The following is a 25,133-nucleotide window of genomic DNA, read 5'->3' as shown; positions in this document are numbered from 1 at the left end:
TCATGTCCCTCGATCTGCTGGCAATACCCCTACTTATACAGCCTAAAATTCCGTTAGCCTTCTTGCCAACAAGGGCACACTGTCGACTCATATCTAGCTTCTCGTCCACTGTAACCCGTAGTTCCTTTTCTGCAGAACTGCTGCCTAGCCATTCGGGCCCTAGTCTGTAACAGTGAATGGGATTCTTCTGTCCTAAGTGCAGGACTCTGCACTTGTCCTTATTGAACCTCATCAGTTTTCTTTTGGCCCAGTCCTCTAATTTGTCTAGGTCCCTCTGTATCCTATCCCTACCCTCCAGCATATCTACCACTCCTCCCAGATCATTAATGAAGATATTGAACAAAACTGGCCCCAGGACAGATCCTTTGGGCACTCTGCTTGAAACTGGCTGCCAACTAGACATGGAGCCGTTGATCGCTACCCATTGAGCCCGACGATCTAGCCAGCTTTCTATCCACCTTTTAGTTCATTCATCCAGCCCATTGTTTTTTAACTTGCTGGCAAGAATACTGTGGGAGACCCTATCAAAAGCTTTGCTAAAGTCAAGGAATAACACGTCCACTGCTTTCCCCTCATCCACAGACCCAGTTATCTCCTCATTGAAGGCAATTAGGTTAGTCAGGCATGACTTGACATTGGTGAATCCGTGCTGACTGTTCCTGATCACTTTCCTCTCCTCTAAGTGCTTCAGAATTGATTCCTTGAGGACCTGCTCCATGATTTTTCCAGGGACTGAGGTGAGGCTGACTGGCCTGTAGTTCCCCAGATCCTCCTGCTTCCCTTTTTTAAAGATGGGCACTACATTAGCCTTTTTCCAGTCATCCGGGACCTCCTCCATTCACCATGAGTTTTCAAAGAGTTGAGCGCCCTAGAAGGGGGAACGGGAGTACAGAAACCGATTTAAAGAGCCCTTTATATCGATATAAAGGGCCTCGTAGTGTGGACGGGTACAACGTTAAATCGGTTTAACGCTGCTAAAATCGGTTTAAACGCGTAGTGTAGACCAGGCCTCAGCATTTGTGTCTTATTAATACCCATCCCCACTTTTGTGAAGCATTTAATGCACAGCTGCTTAAATATTTTTAAGGGGCAATTTGTCAAAGTTGCTGAGATGGAACCTTTTTATTTTTTTAATATATAAATAACATTGAACATCAGCTTAACTGAAAATAGAATTGACTTCTGAGGGTGTGGGCTTTCAGCTCATTGTTGCAGAGCTCTGTAAGCAAGGAAATATTTCTTAGCAACCAGCTTCACAGATGGGACGGATTTTTGAGAACAGCTGTGCTAACAGAATTAACATGTAGGGCCAGATTCTGTCAGGCCCCTATGTAGATGTGCATAGAGGTGCAGAGGATGAGGGTGTAAGGAGTTGCTCCCTGTGCATGATCTAGCCACGGTTGCATGTCTCTGGCTTGCATGGGCTCATGGACTGTTCCCTGACTAGTGCTGCTACTTCCATTATCCACCCCAAAGGAAGGAGGGGGGAGAAAGTGTACTCATAGCCCCATTCCCCCTCTACCCTGACTAGCCAACTGTGGATGGGGCACATGCCACAACCTGCTAGGAAGGCAGCAGTGGACATGATCCCCAGGTGCTCCTGGAAACACAATGCCTCCAGGTCTTGCTGGGGCAGTGCAGCTCTGCATATCTCCATTGTCAGCACAAGCCTTATAGGCACAAGCCTAAAGAAGTGAGTCAGTTGTTTATAAGGGCAGTTTATAGTCCTCCTGACTGCCATGATATTCTCCCCATGCGATCTCCAGGCCCACTCATTTGGCCAGGAATATGTAGCCTGGACCTTGGCTTTACACTCAGGATACTGGCAGAGCACTGTCCATCTGTGGGACCAGTGGATTGCTGAACTGGTATCACACCAAATAACTTGTCCACAATCAACATGTTTCATAAATGTCCTTTACATCACCCCATTAAATCACCTCTGTTCACCAGTGTGCTGTACCAGATAAAGCATAAGAGCAGAAAACTACAGTGTTGGTGGCTTGAGACTTGTTCAGGATTCAAGTGCAAACTTATGCCTTAGCTGTGCGGGATGGTGAGAGCTCTTCTTTGCCATAGGGTATCTGCAAAATCTTGATTTATGTAACAGTTCTAGAGCCCTCCAATCAACTCATACTACTTTCAGTCAGAGCTCATTAAGTATGACTAATATTTGGGTCTATGTAGTTAGATTAGCCAAATTTGAGAGAGACTTTCCAGCTCTGAAGAGATGAAGCCAGGGAAGAAGTGAGTGATCACAACAGAGTTGGTCACAAGCAAAGGTTCTAAATATGCCAGGAAAACCTGTACTGCCACATACAAAATGGACCCCTTCTCCTGTAGTGAATGGGGAATCCCTGAGACAGCAGCTGACCGGACTGTCAGTGCTTCATAATCCTTGAAAAATAAATGTTGCTGAAGAAAACAGCACTTCATGCAGCATTGAAGTCAGCACAGCAGCTTCAGAAAGCTGTTTAAGATGGTACTGATGCACAGGGAGTGGGGGTGCAAGATAGGGCCCGAACAGAGCACTCAACCCCTCTTTCCCCCCTCCCCTCCCCAAAGACCCCTTGGATCCAGAACTAAGCAAAAGAGACAACTGAAAGACACTAGGGGACACTAGGACCTATGCTGCATCCTCCCTCCCCAAGCCATGTGGCCTTTGTCTGACTCTTCCCTGCAGTTTCTAGCCCAGTGACTGAATCCAGAAAAGCATCAGCAGAAAGCAGTTTGAGCAAGGACCCGTGGACACCGATGATATCATTGGACTGATACCTGCAGTTTTCACTCTGAATGTCCTCTCCCCTGTGCTGTTCGGCTTCTTGTACCAAACTTTTCCCACCTCCTCTCTTCCTTTGTCTTTCCAGCTAACTAATCTCCTTCTCACACACCCCCAACAAAACCCCACTGGAATGATTTTAAATAGCAAAACAAAATTACAGAACTGACATGACATTTGCCACCATTGCATTGTTTGCTTTGCTTATACGTTCTATCCCTTTCCCCCTCCTTTTGTCTGTCTTGTCTCTTTAGAGTGTAAGCTCATGGGAGCATGAGAGATCTCTCTTCTTCTATATCTGTGCAATGCTTAGCACAGTAGGGACCTGTTTTCAGCTGGCCTCAAAGCACGGGTATAGTAAACATGATAAATAATAATAAAAATGACCTAAACAACTACCACATCCTCTCTAATGTTTCCTTCCTATTCAAAGGTATTGGGAAGGTGGTGGGTGAACTGGAAGTTTTCTGAGAAGTTGAAAGTATTTCTTTTTCTTTGAGGATAAGAAAAGATCTTGACATCTATTAGTTGAGAAGTTTTTCTGGGCATGCAGCATGGCATGAAAAGAAGGCACAAAGTCAGAAATGGGTGAAGGATACAAAAAGCAGAAGTGTGTGTAGAACATAGGAGTAGAAGGGGACAAAAGAAGAAATGAGGGAAGATTTAAGAATTAACTATTATTGCTATAAATATTTAGCAATGTTTAAACACATTTCACACCCAGTATATTCACTGAGAGGGGTTTGTGAAGATTCTTACAAGGTGGGTTTTTAAGTAATAATGTAGAGTGGATGCAATGAGGAAATGATTCACAGTTGTGTTGCATTAAAAATTATCAGAAAAAGGTATGTGTTGGCATCAAGAGGTTCCTGGGTAGCAGTATGTTATGTTCTTCCTTTTTAGATACAAGTATTTAAACACCTAGAGGTAGATAATATAAATTATTTGTCAATACGTAAGCAGGTTTATTGGGCTGCAGAGTTATTTATCTTTTCAGACAATAAATCTTCATATTCATGAAAATCAGTAGTAATTATGTGTGTTGTAGGTGGAGCAAACTTTATATTGGTTCAACATCCGGGACACGCTTTTTTTTCTTATGCCCTGATAGTTTGTGACTGCTCAGAGCTACAAATTTATGCTTATCGCTAGTTAGATATAGGATTCACTACTAGCCCTGATAGCTTGAGAGATATTAGACATTACAATCACGTATTTCCGATTGTTATTGCATTTTTCCCCTTCCACTTCAGTTCTGACCTAATTTTGAGTAAGTCAAGAGTATTAGAGCCAGTACTTTACCCTGTCTGAACTCTTGAGTCAGATTTTTTCAGATTATGTAAAACATTTATTTCTAGCTCTTGGAGTTCGTGAAACATGCTGGCTGTTAAAATCATTGTTGAACTGAGGAGAGTGTTACGGGGAATAAACAAAAGTTATAGGAATAGGCTGATTTTTAAAACTTGGGTGTCATAGAAGCCAAGAAATATAGGGCTGGAGGGGAACTTGAGAGATCATCTAATTAGAAGTAAGACTAGTAAACCTGTAGAATAGAATCCTAGGAGTCCTGACTCCAAGTCTGGTGTAGAAATCAATTCTTCTCTTAATGAAAATGAAAGTTAAATTTTGGAAAAGCCTTGAGTAGAGTACTACTCAGATATTTATGTGAAGATGAAAAGGGGTGGGAAGGAACCTCAAAATATCTGGTGTGGCTCTGTGGCCTTTTTTATAGACCTTTAAAAATAAATCAAGCTGCAGAAACTGTTAGGTTCATGCTTGACAGGCTGTGTTTGTTGGTTCAAGGCCAGCATTAGTGGGTAGCAAGCAGGGCATTTGCCGAGGGCCACATGCCACAGGGGATGCTGTGCAGTGGGGCTCAGGCTTTGACTTCAGAAACATTGCAGAAATCCAGTGAGTGAGCAGGTACGGGAGGTGGGGTGTGCGCCCACTCCGTAGTTTCTGCCCTGGGCCCCAGCAAGTCTGACGCAGGGTTTTTCAAAGGCACTCACCATTGGCCTAACCCTACTCCCACTATAGTCAAATGTAAAAGTCCCTTTGATTTCAATAGGAGTAGAGGTAAGCCAATGCTGAGTGCTTTTGATCTCACCCTATATAATGCATAATCAAGTTACAGTGTTCTGGAATGCTTTAGTCATGTGCTGCTGCATTATTAGTTTAGCATTGATCATTCAGAGCTGTTAATATTCCTCTGGGGTAACTGGGGTGGTAAATGAAGCCCATATCCCAAGACGGGAGAGAACCCAGCAGAAAAGTGCATGACCATATTTTGTATGCCAGGGTACAGAGCTGGATAATCAGAAAGTGTGGAAGAGAATTCAATGAGCACATCAGATCACGTTGAAAAGAGAGTTACCTGCACAAATAAAAGATCTGTTCCAAACTTCCTAATGAGACATAGTTATTAATTAAGGGATAACGCTCCAGGTGGAGAAGTATGCAAGGCAATGAATAGCCTTTCTGGTAATTAAACACTGAAGAAAAACTGGGGTGTTGAATCGCCACTTAAATCATTTATCAAACGTCTATTCTAATATCTTTCCCTATTGTAGGTTCAGAAATAGGATACTTCAACAAACCACATTACAAAAGTAACCTTTCTCTGCAAGATTCTTTAGTTTGGCTAAGTTTTTCCCACTAACACTAGCTCACGAAGAACTGAGCAGCATGGAGTAGGAAAGGGAGGGGAGGGAATCCCATTACTAATTTATGGCTAAATGAAGAAATTATGCAGAGAAATGAATGTGACTTGTATTTATTGCCTGGATATGCAGATGATGAGCTTTGATGAATAAACTTGTTCAAATGAAGGGTTAAATAGGATATAATTGTTAAATGAAAATTGATGTGTTAGGATACACATGCTACTCCAGAGCAAGAAAATCGTTTACACCTGGGGAGCAAGCAAAGAACACAAACTTAGTGGTAAACTAGCAAAGCAGGAGGAGATTCAGATGGGAGATGAGTTTGTAAAAGAGAGGATGGACTGGGTAATGCAGAGTGCAGTGGAAATATAGCAAATATATCACAGTTGTGAAGATTTCTCTATTGTGCAGAAAGATAACTACTTAATACGTTTTTGCAATGGAAGATTCTCTGGCTTTCCTGTTTTGACTAGGGCAAAGGTTGCAGGATCACTTCAATTGTCTGGGAGCTGGGGACAATCCATGGATTCGGGTATCCAGGAGGCAGACACGAGGATGGGGGACTGATTTGCATCTGTGTAGTTGTGTGGGAGGAGCCCTTTTAGGGTGACCAGATGTCCCAATTTCATAGGGACAGTCCTGATATTGGGGATTTTTTCTTATATAGGCACCTATTACCCCCCATCTCCTGTCCTGATTTTTCACACTTTCTATCTGGTCACCCTAATCCCTCTTTCGAGCCCACTGCTGAGGAGGGTCCAGTCCAAGCACTCCTTATTGGGGAGAGCTGACGCCTGGACTTACAGCCAATGAATCACACTGTTTTAAATGGCTTTGTCATGTCTTTTCAGTCAGACCATACCCCACACATGCTATATATAAAACATGCCCTAGATTTCTTTATTTTAGTCGCAAACATAATAAGCAGAGTTTTAGCTAATTCCTGCCCGGTGTGCTCTGTTTTTATGAGGGGACTAAAAAGTTTCCAGTGTCAGAGCACACTAATGAAATATTTGCATATGCCATAGGTACTTTGCTCTATGACACAACTTGGCCAAAGTGCAGCAGCCAAATCAGCCATTTCCTGCTTCCATTTATTTCCTGTGACACATGACTGGCCTGGGGATAGGTCTGGTAAAAGGGCCTGGAGACGGGCCTCAGGGAAAAATCTGATATAATGGAGAGTTTCACACATCCAAAGGAAATCTGTGTGGAATAAGACAAAAAGCAGGCAGCTGAGTATCAGAGCCAGAGAAGTCTGAGGCAGCAGACAGTGTTCCAGCGACCCCAGATTTTCTAAAGCCCAAAGCTGCAGTCTGCAGTCACTTTCAAAAATGCTTGCCCTTCCTTGAACCATGGAGGGAAAGTCTGTTCTCTAGTTCTTATTTTATTTATTATGCTTTGAAACAAACCATATTCCTTTTCCTTAAGTCCCAAGGCTATAATTCTTTTCTGTTTTCACTAATTCAAAACCTGTAAATGTTCTTCACCTTGAGATTTTCATTGCCCTTTAAAAAAAAAATCACAGTATGTTACTTATTTTTAAAGTGGTACCTCTCAGTTGTTGCATGTGTTGAAATCATGCATATGGGCTAAGCCTGAGGATTGTCGTAACGTTTCAAGATTTAAGAACCAGGGAGAGCTGAAATAACTGCAGCTGAGAAGTTAGTCTGACTTGTTCAAGTGTTTCTATTTTGGTGTTGGGAAACCCCAAGTAAGTAGCCTTCCAGCCTCAAGTAATGTAGCATTTTCTGTGGAATGTTTGAAGCTCCGTACAGAAGTTCTATTCAGTGCAGCTTTCGGGCTTCAGTCTTAAAATGCTATATTTTTAAAAGTGCCCACCATTGCGAGGCTTAAAGACTTAATATTTTCTCATAAGAGACTAAACATAACCTGGGGTGATGCTAGTGTCTTAGACAGTTATCACCACAGTATCGTTTTACTTTGAATGGGATTCGGTTAAAGATCTTATTGTGTACATTACACAACTCGCTTTCCAACGTTAGGTGTGTAGAAGTGATGCTATGAGACTGTAGATTGGTGATCTCTGTTTTCCTGTGCACCAAAACCTAAATTATGGAATACCCCAGTTTTCTTTTCTTAACGAACCAGTAGCTATAGACTTTTCCTCCTAATGTGGCTATTCAAATGTGGCGCTTCTTTAACACTACAGGAAAGAAAGCGACTATATTGAGAAGTGCTGGAAAGATGTGCGAGTGGGAGACTTTGTGCAGCTGCAATGTAACGAGATCATCCCTGCTGATATCCTGTTACTGTACTCCTCCGATCAGAATGGGATCTGTCACTTGGAGACTGCAAACCTCGATGGGGAGACCAATCTTAAACAAAGACAAGTTGTGAAAGGGTTCTCTAATCAGGTAGGCCTGCTGGAAATGTGACAATATTCAGGCTATTCTGCCTCTGTTTCCATGACAACTAGTGCCATGAAATGCAATATAAGCTTGTTCTGAAGGTCTGAATAATACTTGCTCAGTCTCATACAGCCACAGATGCATGTCATGAATGTATAGTACGGTAAGCAACAGATTTGTGTAGGTGTGCTATAGACATGCACAATTATAAATGAATATTATCTGGTACAAAGAAGTGCGTATATTACCGTGTTTCCTGCTTGTAGGACCAGATGACAGTACTTTCTGGGTTGCAAGTGGTATTTTGCTTCCCACTGGGCAGAATCTGCAGTGGCCATTTCCAAATGTCCAAGGAATTCCATCTCCTTTAGACTGTGATGGGATACAAGGCAAAAACAAGAGAGCTGGGTGAGGGGTGACCTGCCTTCTGCGTAGAACTAGCAATTCAATTCACTACACCCTTTCTAATTCAGTCTTTGTGCATAGATTTGAGGTGTAGCTTTCACCACATTCCCAGCCACTCTTATGCCCCATGAGTTTTTATTGTTAGCTTCCTAAGCAACACTTTGGCATATATTAACACGTGGATAAATAGTTCCAGTACACAGTAAGCTGAAAATAACTTTGTGAATGGCCCTTCTTGAAAGTACAATATATTATTGTGTAGGCTATTAGGACAAATTTGAATTAAAATGGAAGATTGGCTGTCTAGTCATCAGTTTGTATGTTGGGCAGTGAGAAATTAAATATCTGATGTTGATATTATTGCATAATTCATATTGTTCCTTTCTCCAAAGCAACTGATTGAATTATTCATTTGGTGCCACCTTTTGAGAAATCCTAAAATTGAGACAGTTTGACATTAGAAGAGTTGTATTCATCACACTCTTGAATGACTTTTCAAACATACTAGTGACAGGTGTCAGATAAGACAAAACAAGTTTAATCAGCTACATCAGGAGGAATGGAATAATTTGTACCATTGGAACCATAGTTGCAAATAGGGCAAAAATAAAGAACATGCAGATAATTCCAGGAATTAAACATCAATGTTTTAGTTAGCAGGAAGTGAGAATACACATAAGGCACAAAAATAGGAACAACTATTGCAGAAATCTCCAAATAGATATTTGTACCACAAAAAATGTTTCATTTTTTTAATCCCATTTTTAATTCACTTCAGCAGTTCAGTACTTAGGTAGATCTGGCAGCAAATTCATCCCCTACTCCACCCACTTCATTTAATTCAGTAGAGACTCCTTTGGCTGTCATACATACATTTCTCAGAGATCTTTAGGGTCTAAGTAAGTTAATACTCATAAGATCATATGAGTACTGAGGAGAGAACAAAGAAATAATTTTACTCAGTAGGTTTTATGTTTTGTGCTTTTCAGGTTCAGAGCCCATGCTATTATTTTGAACAACAATAAAATTCCATTTTTTCAGATTACTTGTCTTTAAAATGTATGGACTCAATCCTGTGAGGCTCTTTCTCCTCCAAGCCTCTGGGCACCTTTATCTCCCAATGAAGATAAATGAAAGTTGAGGGCAATAAGCACCTCCCAGAATCAGGCCCTAAATCAGTATGGCCCATTGCACTGATCTGTCGTGTCTTTCAAATAACTTGTCTTCCCATTAGCTTTTGTTCTGGCTATTAAGGTACAGGATAATAAACTGCATTGTGCTGTAACTATTTATCTAGCTTCTGCACATTCTGAATTCTCCACTCTGTTTACAATGTGAGAGGATCTGTGGTTTCAGTTCATCTCCTAATGCTCCAATTAATGTAATCTTCTATTAATCTAATAGTTTTATTCATCTGTTTATTTCACTGTTTAAAGTTTGTCCTAATTAAAATGCCTATTGAATAGATTTACAGCCCACAGTTTAGTTTGCATTCTTCAAACTATTTACTTAATGGATTACAGCAGTCCAAAATTGTAGTTAGTCCTCTTTTCAATTGAAAGACTATATTTACTTTATTACATTAAACATGAGGTTACTTGCAGCACAACTGATCCTCTGATGAAACAACAGATCATCATCATTAGTGTCACAGTTCAGGGCAACTGCACCTGTATTTCCACCTCGTGGTCCCTCAAGGGGACCCACTCTAAGCTCCCTGCTCCTCAGCCATCGCCTTTCTTGGGCAGAGACCCAAGTCTATGTCCCTTCTGACTGGGATTTTTTCAAGCTGCGGAGTCCCCTGCCTAGATTTTGTGACATCCCCAGCAAGCCAGACTGCCTAAACAGGCCAATGTCTGTACTTCGTTTTCTCTCTGAAGGCTATGAACAACTGTAATGGACAACAGTCATTTTCCCAAACAACATCATTAGTTCATTGCATGTGGTTTATTTTTTTATAGTTTTTAAATATGAATATCAATACCACCAATTCACAGTTCAGATTTCACTCCTCTGAATGTAGGTGCAGACACGGAAGATGCAGGAAGAACCTGTTGTATCCTTTAAATGAGGGTAAACCATAATTCTACACATTCTTCACCCATAGCATGGAATTTATCTCGTGCACGTGCTTAAGTGCTTTGCTAGATCAAGTCTATAGTTCCATAAACCTCAAACTATCTCTAAGCTTTGTAACAATAAGTAGGAGAGACTCTTCTTAGTGTGAAGAGTTGAAACTAGAGCTGACTGAAAAATGGTGGTTGAAACTTTTTTCTGTTGAAAGATGCTATCTCATCAAAACTGAAATGCTTCACAGAATCTTATTGATTTTCTACAAAAATTTTGCTGGGAAGTTGTCTTGACTAAAGGATGGAAGATAAGAGGTGTAAGAGGGAAATCAGCCCATCCCAGAATAGCCAATAGCCCAGTGGTTAAAGCACTCACTTAGGATATGGGGGAATTGGGTTTAAGTTTATCAGGGTTATTGGCTATTTGAAGAGGTTTATTTTTCTCTGCTTTTCACAACAAAATTTCAAAAAGTCTCATTTTCATTCACATCAAAATGAAAACAAATTTTCAAAATGTTTCATGAAACTAAGTTTTCTGCCCAGCATAGTTGAAATCTGCATATTTTATTTTATAGATTTAACAACATAAACCAAAATATATTGAACTACATATTTAACAAGGAAAAAGAGGAATAGAAAATATTACATATGTGTGATGCTACCATGTTACTAATACCTTATGAGCTACATCTTTTGTATTTCCTACCTTTTTATATTATAACTGAGCAACCTGAATGTTAAACAAAACACAAAATTCTGCACTAATAGGAGGCCATCCTCAATTCATCAGCTATTAACTCAGTATCAGTTGTGTTCTGAGTTAAATGTGCTTTGAGCTCAGATTATTTAGCTTGGTTATTACCTTGTTACCTTCAAGTTACCTAAACAAACTATATGCCCTAATGTGTGCTTTTTGCATGTATAAAATGTTGACCTCAGTAAGCTTGGTGGAAAGCAGTTTGGATTGTGGTGGTATCTAGTAGTGTAAGAGGTTAGAGTTTAATGAACTAATCAGTTTGTTCCCTTGACTTCCTGCTGTTTGTATGTTTGTTGTCAGCACCACATCATGTTGTGAGCATATGTCACTGAGTACTTGTGTACTGTATAAATGTTGGAACAATAGAACCGGAGCTAGTGCTCCCAGAAAAGCCAAAGATTGAATGAAATGTCTGCTATGCTGAATGGGATGAAAATGTTCAGTTAAATCTAAGTATGGTCAGTTTTACTTTTTGTTAATTTGCATAAAGAAAAGGCCTGGATTGATTGGTTATCTTGTAAATACCTAATCAAAACAAGATTAGTGGAGAAGCTAGCAGCAAATTTGGCCAACTTCTGCCTTTGAATGCATCCACAGCTCACTGAATTCAATAAAAGCTCTGGATGCAAATCCAAGGTCAGAATTCATATTTTATACACTAATGGGAGACAAAAGGCTGGATGTGTCTGTATGTTGCAAGCCATGAATTTGCCCTCAGCAGTTCTTGCCCATTGTTCTTTATTTTGCTGTAGTGAGGTGGATCTGCTGGGATTGTTGCATTCAATCTAATGTTATATGACCCTTCCAACAGAAGGCTTCCTATGCCAGCAACCATAGACATGTTTGCCAGTCACAACTGCTGTGAGATATTCTGATTGTTACATTGTTTAAAGTACATGTTGGGCTTAATCCTCAATGTATTTTCTTTTGTAGAACACTCCATTTGATCCAGAACTTTTCCAAAATACCGTAGTCTGTGAAAAGCCAAATAATGATCTCAATAAATTCAACGGTTTTGTGTAAGTACTTGCTATCTGTTTCTATAAATGTGTCAAATCCCCTCTGAGCTTAGAACTAAGTATTTTACAGAAAGTAATAGGTTTAAAAACTCCACCACTGCCTAAATGTGGGCTGTGGACGCTGTGTTGTAGGTCCAACTTAGATGGGATTTGGAGTTTGTGGCTAAGTCAATGCCAATACTTGTGTTTGGATTCAGTGTTGCCAGAATCACATGAGCCCTTCTCATGAGACTTCAGCTATGTCTGAATCCAGGTATAGGTCCCTTTAAATTTTAAATCTGACCTGAAACCAACACCAGAAGGACTAGTCTGGGCCAGGGTCTAAATATAAATCTCTCCTAATGTTCAAAGGGGTTCAGGTTCAAAGATCTAGATTCTCTATATGTATGTTCACAGGAAATAAAAGGCATCCAGGGATGAGCTACTGTGGCTTGATTTTCTTGTACTAGCAGAAATCAAGAGTAATTCCATTGAAGTCAATGGGATTATACTAATGTAAAATATGTGCAAGTGAGGAAAGAATCTGCCTCTTATTTTCAGTTACCTTTTGTAAAATGGTTATAAGAGGCATACATAATGCCTCTTCAGAGGAGCAATGAGAATATTAGAACTTCTGGAAGATACTGTATGGGCCAGGTTTTGTTGTGGTGTATTTACTTTGTGCTTCTCCATTGGTGTAAACCCATATCAATCTGGCCTAGAAGATTTACCCAGTGTAAGGTGATCCTCCACTTACTCTCCTATCTGACATCTTAGAAGAGTCAAGGGGTGCTGCTAGGAAACCCCTATTTAATATTGATCCAGTTTTGGGCTCCTGGGACTAGTTGCTTGGAGCATAAACTATGACAGCCCTCTCAGTTAGGCTTCTGTGGCACAGGGTAACCTTCCCGACATAGAGGCAGCAGCAGGATACTGGGTGTGCAAGGATGGGCTCTATATCACCTATGCGCACGCACAGACTGCACTGTGTGCCATCAGATGGAACCAAGGATCTGACACCAAATTTTGGAACTCTGACAGGAGTTTTGTATGAAAAATCCATTCCAGAAATATTTACTATCTCCCAAGCTTAGTGGATGCAGAATCCATTCAATGTTTCTTATCACGTGGTCCAAGGACAGCAGAAAGAATCTTCAGCAAAAAATATTCATTGTAGTTTAATGCATTTAATGATCAATGAAGCTTGAGTTCTTCCCTCTAGTTTTACTATTAGTTAGGACAATTTAGAAGCCTAGTCATAGGAAACCAGCATTATTTTAAGTAATTTTCCAACAAAAGTTGATATTCCAACAAATGAGTGTGACCCAGCATACAATGAACACAATGTCTCCAGCAAAGAATTTGCTCTAGAACAGTGGTTCTCAACCAGGGGTACATGTATGCCGAGGGGTATGCAGAGATCTTCCAGGGTGTACATCAACTCATCTAGATATGTTCCTAGTTTTACAACAGGCTACATAAAAAGCACTAGTAAAGTCAGTACAAACTAAAATTTCATAGAGACAATGACTTGTTTATACTACTCTATATACTATACACTGAAATGTAAGTACAATATTTGTAGTCCAATTGATTTATTTTATAATTATATGATAAAAATGAGAAATTAAGCATTTTTTCAGTGACACTTGTGTATTTTTATATCTGATTTTGTAGACAAGTAGTTTTGAATTGAAGTGAAACTTAGCGGTACGCAAGAGAAATCAGACTCCTGAAAGGAGTACAGTAGTCTGGAAAGGCTGAGAGTCACTGAGATTCCTCCAAGAATCGTTTCTAAGTTGTACAGTTATTTTCTGTAGCTTCACTATAAAACTATAGTAATTCCTAAGAACTGCTCTATTGAAATCACAATGCCTATCTGACAGGCTTGAAAAAATGTTCCTTACTGGATTGAAATTTGAGCAAAGGGACACATAGAGGCTTTTAGGAAATGATCTTACCAATGCCTTATCTAGACGAGGGAAAAAAGAGGTTGCTGGAGTTTTTTGTGTGTTAGTGAAGACACTTTAATTAATGCAGTTTAACTAACACATCAGCAGTGCAATACAATACAATACTGCTATGTCACTAGTTTTGGGACACTTAATCTTTATTGCTCCATAAACTGATTTTCATGTACAAATAGCATTTAATGTCTGACTGCCTGATGGTCATGTGCAAATTGCTTTTTTGTGAGCAAATGAGAAACTTTGGGCACCTATTACAGGCTACTTTTGAAAATCTGTCCCATTCATTCCCATGACTGATTCGTGGGTTACATTGCAAACTGGAGCGTATGCTACTTTGCCTAGCTCATGAAACTTAAGAGCAAAGTGGTTTCCAACAGTCCATGGAGTTTGTTTGTAACCATTCTGACCTAATTCTTCTTTGTCTTGCATCTTGTGTTGTCATTTACAAATGGGCAAACTGGCTTGAAAACACTGTGAGTGCACTCGTTTACCTTGCACTCATTTGCACAGGTATAAGTGATTATGTAAGGTGAGAGGTAGTGTATAATCAGGTATGAATAATACCATAGTTCACCAATAGAAGTTAAAAAATTAAATGGAAGCCATGAACACTTGGGAACCTCCTCTTCAATGCTGATGTTTAAAGTAGCAATATCAGTTCCACCATGTTAGGACTGACCCACATCATAATTCCCAACTTGGATGACCTCAGCAGGAACCTAGCTTGGGGTGTAATAGAATCTTTGAAAACATCAGACTTTCGCTGTTGTGTCGCTGGAGGCAGATAATGACTTGTTTACCTGAAGGAACAGCTTCATAGTGATTTGCTCAGCATGTAAATCGAACCTCCGCTTCTGCCCATCTTACTAGCAATAAGGTCTGTCTTGTGAATGTGCGTCCTAAACTGGGACTCTGTAAAGCAGGAAGAATGCTGGGATCAATAATACAGTGAAGGGGAAGACACACAAGCTTCTTTGAAAAATCTCTCCCCCCAGCTAGTGCCTCACAGAGATGAGCCCCTGAATGGTAAACACAGCAGACAAAGGATATTCTTCGTATGCACATGTGGTATCTGTACAATTGTGCTTCTACAATTTTACAAAATCTATTACTCTTAACCATTATCCTCAGAGAGAGAACACCTATAAGATTTCTTCAATAATTCCATCTGAATCGTGAGTTAAATTGCACAGTCTGTCTTATCTTCATTTCTTAAATACTAAATCTGCCAGGCAAAGAACAGAATCAGAGGCTTCAACCACATAAATCATCCTAAGATTTAAATTTTGATGCTTTAGTCCATACAGACAGGTTCTGTATCATAAGATACAAAGACTTCTATATACCTCCAGTGTGGATCCCTGACTGAAGCCAGATATAGTGAAACATTTCTCAGTCCTCACAATTTGCTGATTCAAACCCAAAGGGGAAAAAAAGGCAAATCTTATCATTTTATTTTCTTCTTTGTAGGGAGCAGCCTGATCACAAACGGATTGGTTTTGGCAGTGAAAGCCTTTTGCTTCGTGGCTGTACAATCAGAAATACTGAGATTGCAATAGGAATTGTCATTTATGCAGGTAACAACTCACTTTTTACCTTTTCATTTAGCTAAGCACGGAGTTGCTCTTGAAATATCTTACAATGAATATGTCTAGTCTGATACTGAGCCATAATACTTTACTTTAAGAAGTGGTAGTTTATGGGAATGAAATAGGTCGATAAAGTGAAAGTACTGGCCATTTATCTCTAAGGGTTTGGTTCCAATCTGAAGCTAAGGTGTCCGCCCATTGGTGCCTGATGGCTAATAGTGATAGCAGATGATCCTGCTTGTTAATTGATTTCAGATGTCCTGCTACTCAAAAATTGCTGGAGTGAAGAAGGCATAAAGTGATCTGCTCCACATCCCAGGACTGAGTCCAGTACAGGTGATGGGGAACGGAGCTTAGAGACACCTCATATACCTATACAAGCCATAAAGACATCAGTGCCCAGATCTGTAGCAGCATCACAAGGTTCACAGTTGTAGTCAGGCCTTCTGTTTCCTTCTATTGAGCTCAAATATTTTCATGGGTGATTGTTGGGCTATAGAGGAAGAACAATGGCCGTTCCTCCCAGAACACTTGCTAGCTGACATTTGAAGTGACAGTCACCATGAGTGTCATTCATTTGCACCCCTGGCTAGATGCCAAATGCTGTGACAGTGTCCATCTAACAGAAATACCTGTTTCCATTATGGCAACCTTTGTACCACTCCAGCACAGACTGCCAAGCCCCATCACTCACCTCCTTGAAATAGCTACTATAAAAAAAAATTGGAGCAACTGTTCACTGTGAAGTTGGGATCATTTCTCTTCACTTCTCCTTTTAGGAATCCTACTTTTCTCATTGCATGTCTATTGCAGTCATTTTTGGTATGTTCTTTTGATCACAGACCCTAATATGGTTTGCATCTCTGCTCTTTACTTGAATGTCTGTTCACTGCTTTCTCCACTCATTTTGAAGGTTAGAGTATCACAGTCATTCTTGTGCCATGGTGACTGTGACCTGAGCATGTCTTCAATATGATTTTTTCAGCTGAGACCCACTTATTAATGTCAATGTAAGAGTTTATTCTCACTTTTTTGTTTCTAAAATTAGATTAACCTACAGCATCTTCCCTGAGCCAGCACTAGCTTCATTTCTGGGACTCACTGACATTGATTATACTGTGACTTTTAATCAGGATCTGTAACCTCTTTTTCTGAATCACCATTATCACTTACGTTATATTTATATGATGACATGTTCTCCATTTGTATAACTCGGTTACCTCTTAAACTTGCCTTTTAATGGAGACATCTGTGAATTGTGGAGCAATCACTGAATGTGATTGCCTAGCCTGTGTGGCTCACATCTCACTGGTGTGTGGCTTTACTTTCCATGTCTATGCAGATGGCTAAATGTGAGGCAGTTGTGCTAAGGGAAAAGTGCATCATAGCTGAAGCTTCAGCCAGCACAGGGTGATGCACTCTTCCAACCATGATAGAGGAGGGGCTACATGAATTGCACTCACCCCAGACATGAAGGTGGTAGGAAGCAAGAGAGAAACTTCAATCCTGCAGCCAAGAGAAGTTCTTCCCTCCATTCAGCAACTAGAAAGTGAGACATTAGTGTTCATAGGGTGACCAGATGTCCCAATTTTATAGGGACAGTCCTGATTTTGGGGTCTTTTTCTTATATAGACTCCTATTAGCCCCCATGCTCTGTCCTGATTTTTCAGACTTGCTGTCTGGTCACCTAAGTATTCATCTGCCACCCCCTGCAGCTAAGTAAGGGAGTGAGTTAAACAGCATGTTCAGAGTTATGGGGAAGGCCTAGAAATGCAGTGTAATTCATACCTCTAATTCATAGTCTTAGCCTGTCACAAGATGATGTCGAGATCAAATTTTCATTCTGAGCTTGCTGAGATATTTTTTTTAGATTTTAGTATATTTGGGATCAGGGAAGTGTGTCTATATATATGTCAAACACCTAGCACATTGGGGCCGTCATCTTGATCGGGGCCCCTAGGCACTACTGAAATAGGAACAAAGAGTAATAATAGATGCTGTGCAATATGAATTTGGGCTACGATGTGGAACAGCAACAGCATTAGTGGCACTGCTGGACCACTTGCTGATCACTTCCTCTTCATGTTTAAGGTGTGCTTCTTTGACCTTGTCTTCTCAAATAAAAGGATCTAGCATATGATAAAACAAAGGAAAAAACAACCCATCATTCCCATATACCATGCAGTTGCAAACAAAAATCTATACATAGTTTATCCTTTGGAAAGATAAATGGAGAAAGAATCACATATGACATCATTTAAAGCACCACTGGAAGTTATTTAGCTATCACAATGAGAGGTGCAGTATGAAAAATTAATAGGCTAGAAAAAGCAGGCTCTTACATGCTGGTTTCATCTTAGCACTTCTTTCACTAGTCTCGTATTGCCATTACAAACGTAGTAACTTGATTCAGATTTAATACGTTTAATATTTTCCTATCCTACTGTGTTGTTCATACTTTACAGTCATATAATGAAGAGCTAAATAACATTAAAATCATTCACTTCTGGATCTGACATATTGGGTTTTCTGTAAGTTTGTACTTGGCAAATGTGACTAACAGCTTCTAATTAAGCCAGTTTAGCTGCTGAGATATTCAAAAGTAGTTAGAAATCAGTAGACCACCTAATCAAGGTTTTTATTTCTATATATAAAAGGAAGTAAAATAAGATGTATATTATATTATTGTGTAAGATTTTTATATTTTCCAAATCTTATTTTACTTCCTTTTCACATCAAGCAGATTTAGCTGTTAAGTAGAAGCACGTACATGTTTCCCTGGATCTTCAAATGTTGGTGTAAGCCTTGTGGTCCCGCTGACTCTGCTGCCCTTGTGAGAGTGAAATGTGTGTGACAGCTGAAATCTGTAATGTAATTGTTCTTTTGGAATCCTTCCAGACCTAATTGGAAGCTTTACTTCCTTCTAGTGCTTGTAAAGCTGGACTCTAGTGTGAAACATGCTCCCCCTAACGTCTGTTTCATAGAAATTCTTCATCTTAAAAGTTTCTCTGTGTCTTCTGTTTGTAGTTAAAACATATACATTTTACAGTGGGTGTGTATTTATTTGTGTGTATATCACGAAGGTGTCAGAAGCAACTCCATAGTTAAGCTTGTATTCAGGTTTGCACTTTAAAGCAGGATTCAAATTCTTGGCCCCAATTCTCAGTTAGGGGAATGAAGTGTTTTAGGCAGGAAGTGAGGCTGGGAAGGAAAAGTAGCTTTTTAAGCCACCCTTGTGTTCTGGGGAAGGCGGGACCTGCCTGGCACTGATGTAAGTTAAGTCCACTCAGTTTTGCTCTAATGTATGCTCTGCTGCCTTTGGTCTCCGGAAAGCAGACATTAGCTATTGTACATTATACTCCAGCCACAACCTCAGTCAGCCCTTGACATGCCCTGTATTGCAGGAACTGGGACCAGAGCTGGCGTATGCCTTATGCTGGCCAGGGAGACCTCTTGCAAACGGCTATTCTTGTGGGGCCTTGGTGTAAGTGAGAATTTGGGGTCCTTGTATTTACCACCTAAATGCATCAATTGAGTATAAATAGGAATGCCTGGGACAGTGGCATGAATGGTGTGTGATAGGCTTGGGTCCCACTAGGCTGTACAGGTAAAATGCCCTGCTGCAATGCATTTGCTGTGACTTAGGACACAGGAACGATCCTTCCTGGTAAATTATACCAGGTGGAGAAGGCAGGGAAACACTCCTGTGATCCTTCAGCCCTGACACCACTCCCATCTGAAACCCCCCTCCGCTGCGTGCCCCTCCTCCCCCCCCCCGAGTAAAATGCTTGGAGTCAAGTGAAGATTGTGGGCACCAGCCTCCCTCCCCGCGTCCCCCCCCCCCACGTAAAATGCTTGGAGTCAAGTGAAGATTGTGAACACCAGCATGTTGGGTATAGATGTGTATTAAGTCTGTCTCTGTTCCCTGTCCCCTCCCCCAGGTAAGAAACTAAATAAACAAATCTCTCTACCTTTGTTTTTGAAGGTCATGAAACCAAGGCCATGCTGAATAACAGTGGGCCTCGTTACAAACGCAGCAAGATAGAACGGCGCATGAACATTGATATTTTCTTTTGTGTGGGACTTCTGTTCATCATGTGTCTTATCGGAGCACTAGGTATGGAGCAACGGTGAAAATCTCCTCTTCCATTTGAAATGTTTGGTTTTCTTTTGAGGTGATTTCAGATTTGTTCTTATTAGGCGTGTGTCTGTTCCAAAACCTAGATCTGAAAAACCTTTACTCTGGGGAACTTAACTGAAAATTCAGGGTTGACACTATCTTTATAATGGGTTTGAATCAAAATCTCAAATCTGAATAATCCCAAATGCGGGAAGAAATTCAGTTGTGGGTAAGAATTTTCATCTCCAATTCTAGCAGGATTTGCTAGATGCTAATCATGGAAGAGGTCATCTCCATCGCATTGCAGAAAGCTTCAGCACAGGCTTGCATTTCAGTAGTGACTGTGATCCTATCCTAGTCAGAGCAGGATCGATACATTTTCTTAACTCTAATGAAGAAAGGGTCAAAGTTGGAGCCCAGTGAGCATTTTTCGTGCTCATGTATCCCTGAGTAGCAAAATCCTTTACGTTAAGATGTGATGTGTGGACACAGATGCAAAAAGTAAACATTTAAAACCCAATTTATCTGCTTATCTTTTAAAAAAAGTGAAGACTTAAACATGAAATGTTCATACAGTGTAACATGTAAAATAGTAATAAATCCACTAGATTTCATTCTTTTAAAATGACCTTTGGCGCCAACAGTGGTTTAGTAGTTTGTTTTACATGATAACATTGTTTTAATATAGCATTTCAGAAAAAAAAAATATTACTGATGACTTAATGATCAGTATCTTGCTTGCAGATAATGGAATATTAGCAAAACTTGGGGGAGTAGGTAACTCATGAGTGTGGTAGTGGGATAATCATCCTTGTTCAAATATGATAAGGTCTCTAGCAGCCAAAAGCTGTTGCCATCTGACAGGTGTTTTCATGGCCAGCATGAAATAATTTGGGAGTCTCTATTCAGTTCTTAGTAGGACAGATGTCCACATCACAAAAACTTCTTCCACAATTGGCATTTAATAGCATCTTCTTCAAGAGTGTCAGGAAAGAGGCCAGGACAGTGCAGGGGAAGCTTGTGTTCCTGCTGACTGCCTGTACAGTATCAAACTCCACTAGTTCTGTGTGGAAATTCAGTTTCCAGTGCTGTTAAGTTAACAGCATTCTTGAGCAACATGCATATCTGGGAGGCCAGAAATAACAATGTTGCAGTAGTAATGGCAGCAAGCAATGAAACCTTGAAGAGATTTGTCTTCAGGGGTGGAAAGAAAAGGAATGAGATCTTGGAGAAATTGAGGAGGAAGAATCATCCATTTCTGGATGTGGCCTAAGACCAGGGGTGAAAGTAGTTTAAAGGACTTACCAGTATGCCAGAGTCCTGAGTGGGGCGTGGCCTCAACCAGAAGAGGCGTGGCCTCAATGAGAAGAGGTAGGGCCTTTCAAGACTGTTTTGCTCAACTTAGTCCACTAAAATAGTGTTGATTCTATATAGGTCATGGCATTTGGAATGGGAGTTTTTCAGAACGCCCACCATACGAAGTCCCAGACCCGAATGGCAACTACCTTTCCTCGGCTCTTGCTGGTTTCTACATGTTCTTGACAATGATAATCCTGTTACAGGTAAAACAGAAATTTAAAAAAAAATCTATAGCTTCAATATAATGGCTGGCAAGCAGATGTCAAGTTATAGCCTCTTGATAGTTGAATTTATTTTTAAACTTTTGTAAAAATACTACGATATTTTACAGAAATGGTCCAAAATACTAGTGTACAGCAGTTAGTGCAATATTTTGGATGTTATTCTAGAGTGCTTAAGTGATAACAGCCTTTTTTGTATTTGTAAATAAAGATCACATGGTAGAGAACCAGTTGCTATACATCAGGTGGAAGCACCTTTTTATCTTGAAAGCTTCTTAAGTTTTAGGGTTCTACAGCATCTGAAAACCCATACATTGTTATAGTTAATTCACAATAGTCAGTATAGTATGAGTATGGGTATATGTATGTACACACACACACACACATGTGTATATATATATATTTTGTGGCAAGGCACCTTCCCAGTCTCCTCAGTCTCTGCTGCTTTTAGCCCTGGTAAAACAGGCTTAGGTAATGCAGTCCCCCTTGGGACACAGGGGAAGTTTGCTCCCCGTATCTCCACCGGTCCTGCTTAGCGAATTCTTACCACCTTGTGAGAGAAAGTACTGCCGCTCCTCCTGGAAGGTTTCGCTGTTTTGCTGCTCGTGCACTCCTGGCAGCAGGGCTTTTTCTCTCTCTCTCTGCTCTCCCCCCTTCCTTCCACAGGGAAGGGTTTAAAAAGGTCTCAGGCAGCCCCAAGATGACCAAGCTTCACAATCATCATTGCTGTGTAAAGTAAGTTGGAATCAGCTGGTCCCAATTAACCTCAGGTAGCTCCCCCCTCAGCTGATTCTAACTTGCTACCTTGGTAACCTTTCACAGCTGAACCTGATTGACCTGTGGTTGCCTCTCAGTTGATAAGGAGCAGGGCCTTTTATCTTTCTGGCACTGATTCCTACCCCTCCCTTGCAGCTGTCTGTCCTGATTTTTCTGATCCTTCCCCAGTGTTATTGATATGAAGGAGATGGTAATATCATTAAACTAGTTCCAGAATTGATCGCATTCACACAGAGGAAGACAATTCCATCCGTATGTTAGAACTTTCAGTGTTTTCTCCCCTGATTCAGAATGAGAATTCTACTTAGTAGCTCAAAGAAACAGTGAAACAAAAATTATTGTACACTTTACCAACAGGGAATAATAACTAGATAAGGCTGTGTTGGCATGGAAAAAGAAGATAAATTAGAACTGGAAGACCATATATCTGAATCTGATTAAGCCTAACTGAGAACATTTTATGGAATGGGGATTTATTTTTCATATTTATTATTATAGCCACTGAGATTTAAAGAGACTTTGTTTAATATGAATAAAATATGAGGACAATTTTCTGAGTTGTTGGTAGAATCCCTAGGGAAGCTATGCACTATTTCTGAAACAGAATACTTGTACATTTTGGGAATTTAGAGGTTTTTGGGGGGATAACAGAAGAGGGAGAAGTGGTAAATAAAAGCAGTTACTTATTCAAAGGAATTTATATTAAGAGTTGAAAAATATGCTAGTCCATCCTATTTTAGGAGCAATATGAGCAAGATGCACATTGGCCTAGAAACACATTTTGGATAGTGTTGTGAATCCCATCTGAGCACTTCCAAATATAGCACCTCTTGACCCACATCCACTGCTATATCCATAGGGTGCTATTATGTGTACAGCATCATTCCACTTCTGGATGGCTGTTTCTGGCACCATAGCCTCAGTCCTAGAATATGAATTTCCTGGTAGTATATCATTCCCATAGATACATGTTTAATGAGAGTCAGGAGATGCATGTGCTTATGGTCAAGGTGTTACATCATGGAGATCACAGAGCTTTTGTGAGGGTGACCATGACCCATACATTCCCTGTGAATTACAGGGACAGTGAAAATCTCCCTGCCACTGAATTAATAAGACTTAGACTCCAGAAAGAACTGGTTCTTTTTCTCCTCCATAAAGTGTCATGACTGCAGCTGACATGGAACTTGTCTGACAGTGAAAAGTACAGAGAGAAAAAAGATCCACCACTGAGGTTCTAACATCTTGTGGAACATTCTTCTTTCAGATTTTAATCCCCATTTCTCTCTATGTGTCCATCGAGTTCGTCAAGCTGGGACAAGTTTTCTTAATTCACAATGATATCGACCTGTATGATGAAGATGTAGATTTGCCCATACAATGCCGAGCCCTAAATATCACTGAAGATCTGGGGCAAATCCAGTACATCTTCTCGGATAAAACTGGGACACTAACAGAGAACAAGATGGTGTTTCGGCGCTGTACTGTCGATGGAAATGAGTTTTCACATCAGGAAAATGGTAAAACTCAAAGAAATATTATTGTATTATGATCCTACTATACCTTCTCCTGGCTAGCTAAATATGGCTTAGTATTCCATTTTGTGGTTGGTTTGGGGGTTGTTTTTTTTTGTTTTCTTTGGTGACTGTTTTGTTGTAAAGGTTCACCAGAGAAGGAAGTTTTTAAAATTATTCTGAAGCCACATAACTAATCTTCATATTCCTACATCAAACATCTCAGCCTCTGCTCTATTGTGATCAACAATTCAGGACTGCAAGGAAGAAATATCCTCTTAAAATCACTGCACTGTAGTAACTGCCAGTCCTACCTTTCTCTGATTCTTACTAAGTGAGATAAGTGGTAATTAAACTCAGTGGGTCCAAAAGTAATTACCATACAGCCATCTGAGTAATGCGGAAGGTAGGAACAATTATGTGTTTGCTAGAAACAGGCCTAAACTACAAAGTCCATATCTGAAGTTCCCCAAAGTTTGTGGGTATTTGAATCTGGTTTTTTTTGGTTAGGTCCATTGCTGATAGTTACTTTTTCATTAATAAATACTGTTATAGTTTTTGTTAAAACCTCATTGAAACTGATGAGTGTGAATGCTGTCTTCATTTAAGATAGCTGTAAGAGGGTATGTCTACATCTACAATTTTGCAGCGCTGGTTGTTACAGCTGTATTAGTACAGCTGTATAGGGCCAACGCTGCAGAGTGGCCACACTTACAGCAACCAGCGCTGCAAGTGGTGTTAGATGTGGCCACACTGCAGCGCTGTTGGGCGGCTTCAAGGGGGGTTCGGGGAACGCGAGAGCAAACCGCGGGGAAGCAGGTCTCCTTCCCCGGTTTGCTCCAGTGTTCCCCGAACCCCCCTGCAAGCAGATCTCCTTCCCCGCGGTTTGCTCTCGCGTTCCCCGAACCCCCGTGCAAGCAGGTCTCCTTCGCCGCGGTTTGCTCTCGCGTTCCCCGAACCCCCCTGCAAACCGCGGGGAAGGAGACCTGCTTGCACGGGGGTTCGGGGAACGCGAGAGCAAACCGCGGGGAAGGAGATCTGCTTGCACGGGTGTTCGGGGAACGCGAGAGCAAACCGCAGGGAAGGAGACCTGCTTCCCCGCGGTTTGCTCTCGCGTTCCCCGAACCCCCCTGCAAACCGCGGGGAAGGAGACCCGCTTGGGGGGGGATTCGGAGAACACCGGAGCAAACCGCGGGGAAGGAGACCTGCTTGATTACCAGAGAGGTATCCTCAGGTATGCTGGGATACCTGCTTATTCCACGGAGGTCAAGAAAAGCGCTGGTAAGTGTCTACACTTGATTACCAGCGCTGGATCACCAGCGCTGGATCCTCTACACCCGAGACAAAACGGGAGTACGGCCAGCGCTGCAAACAGGGAGTTGCAGTGCTGGTGATGCCCTGCAGATGTGTACACCTCCTAAGTTGCAGCGCTGTAACCCCCTCACCAGCGCTGCAACTTTGTGATGTAGACAAGCCCAGAGATAGTTAAGGAGCCCCACCTAAAAATAGGCATAAGCTCACACCGCATAGGCGGAAGGCA

General features: G+C 40.9%; 1 protein-coding gene and 1 long non-coding RNA gene across 4 annotated transcripts in view; one reads left to right on the top strand and one right to left on the bottom strand.

Annotated features, from left to right (window-relative positions):
- The window catches only part of ATP10B (ATPase phospholipid transporting 10B (putative)), a 75,200-nt gene that overhangs the window by 14,887 nt on the left and 35,180 nt on the right, over positions 1–25,133 (top strand). For both annotated transcript variants that reach the window (XM_050962522.1, XM_050962521.1), the window contains 6 exons: positions 7,616–7,820; positions 11,979–12,064; positions 15,484–15,590; positions 19,588–19,719; positions 21,157–21,284; positions 23,347–23,599. In XM_050962522.1, the coding sequence (XP_050818479.1) occupies positions 7,616–7,820; positions 11,979–12,064; positions 15,484–15,590; positions 19,588–19,719; positions 21,157–21,284; positions 23,347–23,599 (911 nt within the window). The remainder of the gene's footprint in view (positions 1–7,615; positions 7,821–11,978; positions 12,065–15,483; positions 15,591–19,587; positions 19,720–21,156; positions 21,285–23,346; positions 23,600–25,133) is intronic.
- LOC127055683 (uncharacterized) lies at positions 13,755–21,248 on the bottom strand. 2 transcript variants are annotated; one of them, XR_007775553.1, is made up of 3 exons: positions 21,028–21,248; positions 17,066–17,731; positions 13,755–14,925 (listed from the first exon to the last, which is right to left on the bottom strand). It is a non-coding gene; the product is annotated as an uncharacterized LOC127055683 (long non-coding RNA). The 2 variants fall into 2 exon arrangements; XR_007775552.1 differs by having other exon boundaries at positions 17,066–17,144.

This window comes from Gopherus flavomarginatus, chromosome 7 (assembly GCF_025201925.1).
Source record: "Gopherus flavomarginatus isolate rGopFla2 chromosome 7, rGopFla2.mat.asm, whole genome shotgun sequence".
Taxonomy (NCBI): Eukaryota; Metazoa; Chordata; order Testudines; family Testudinidae; genus Gopherus; species Gopherus flavomarginatus.
The sequence above is the reverse complement of the archived record's forward strand: the minus strand, read 5'-3'. Positions and strand labels throughout refer to the sequence as shown.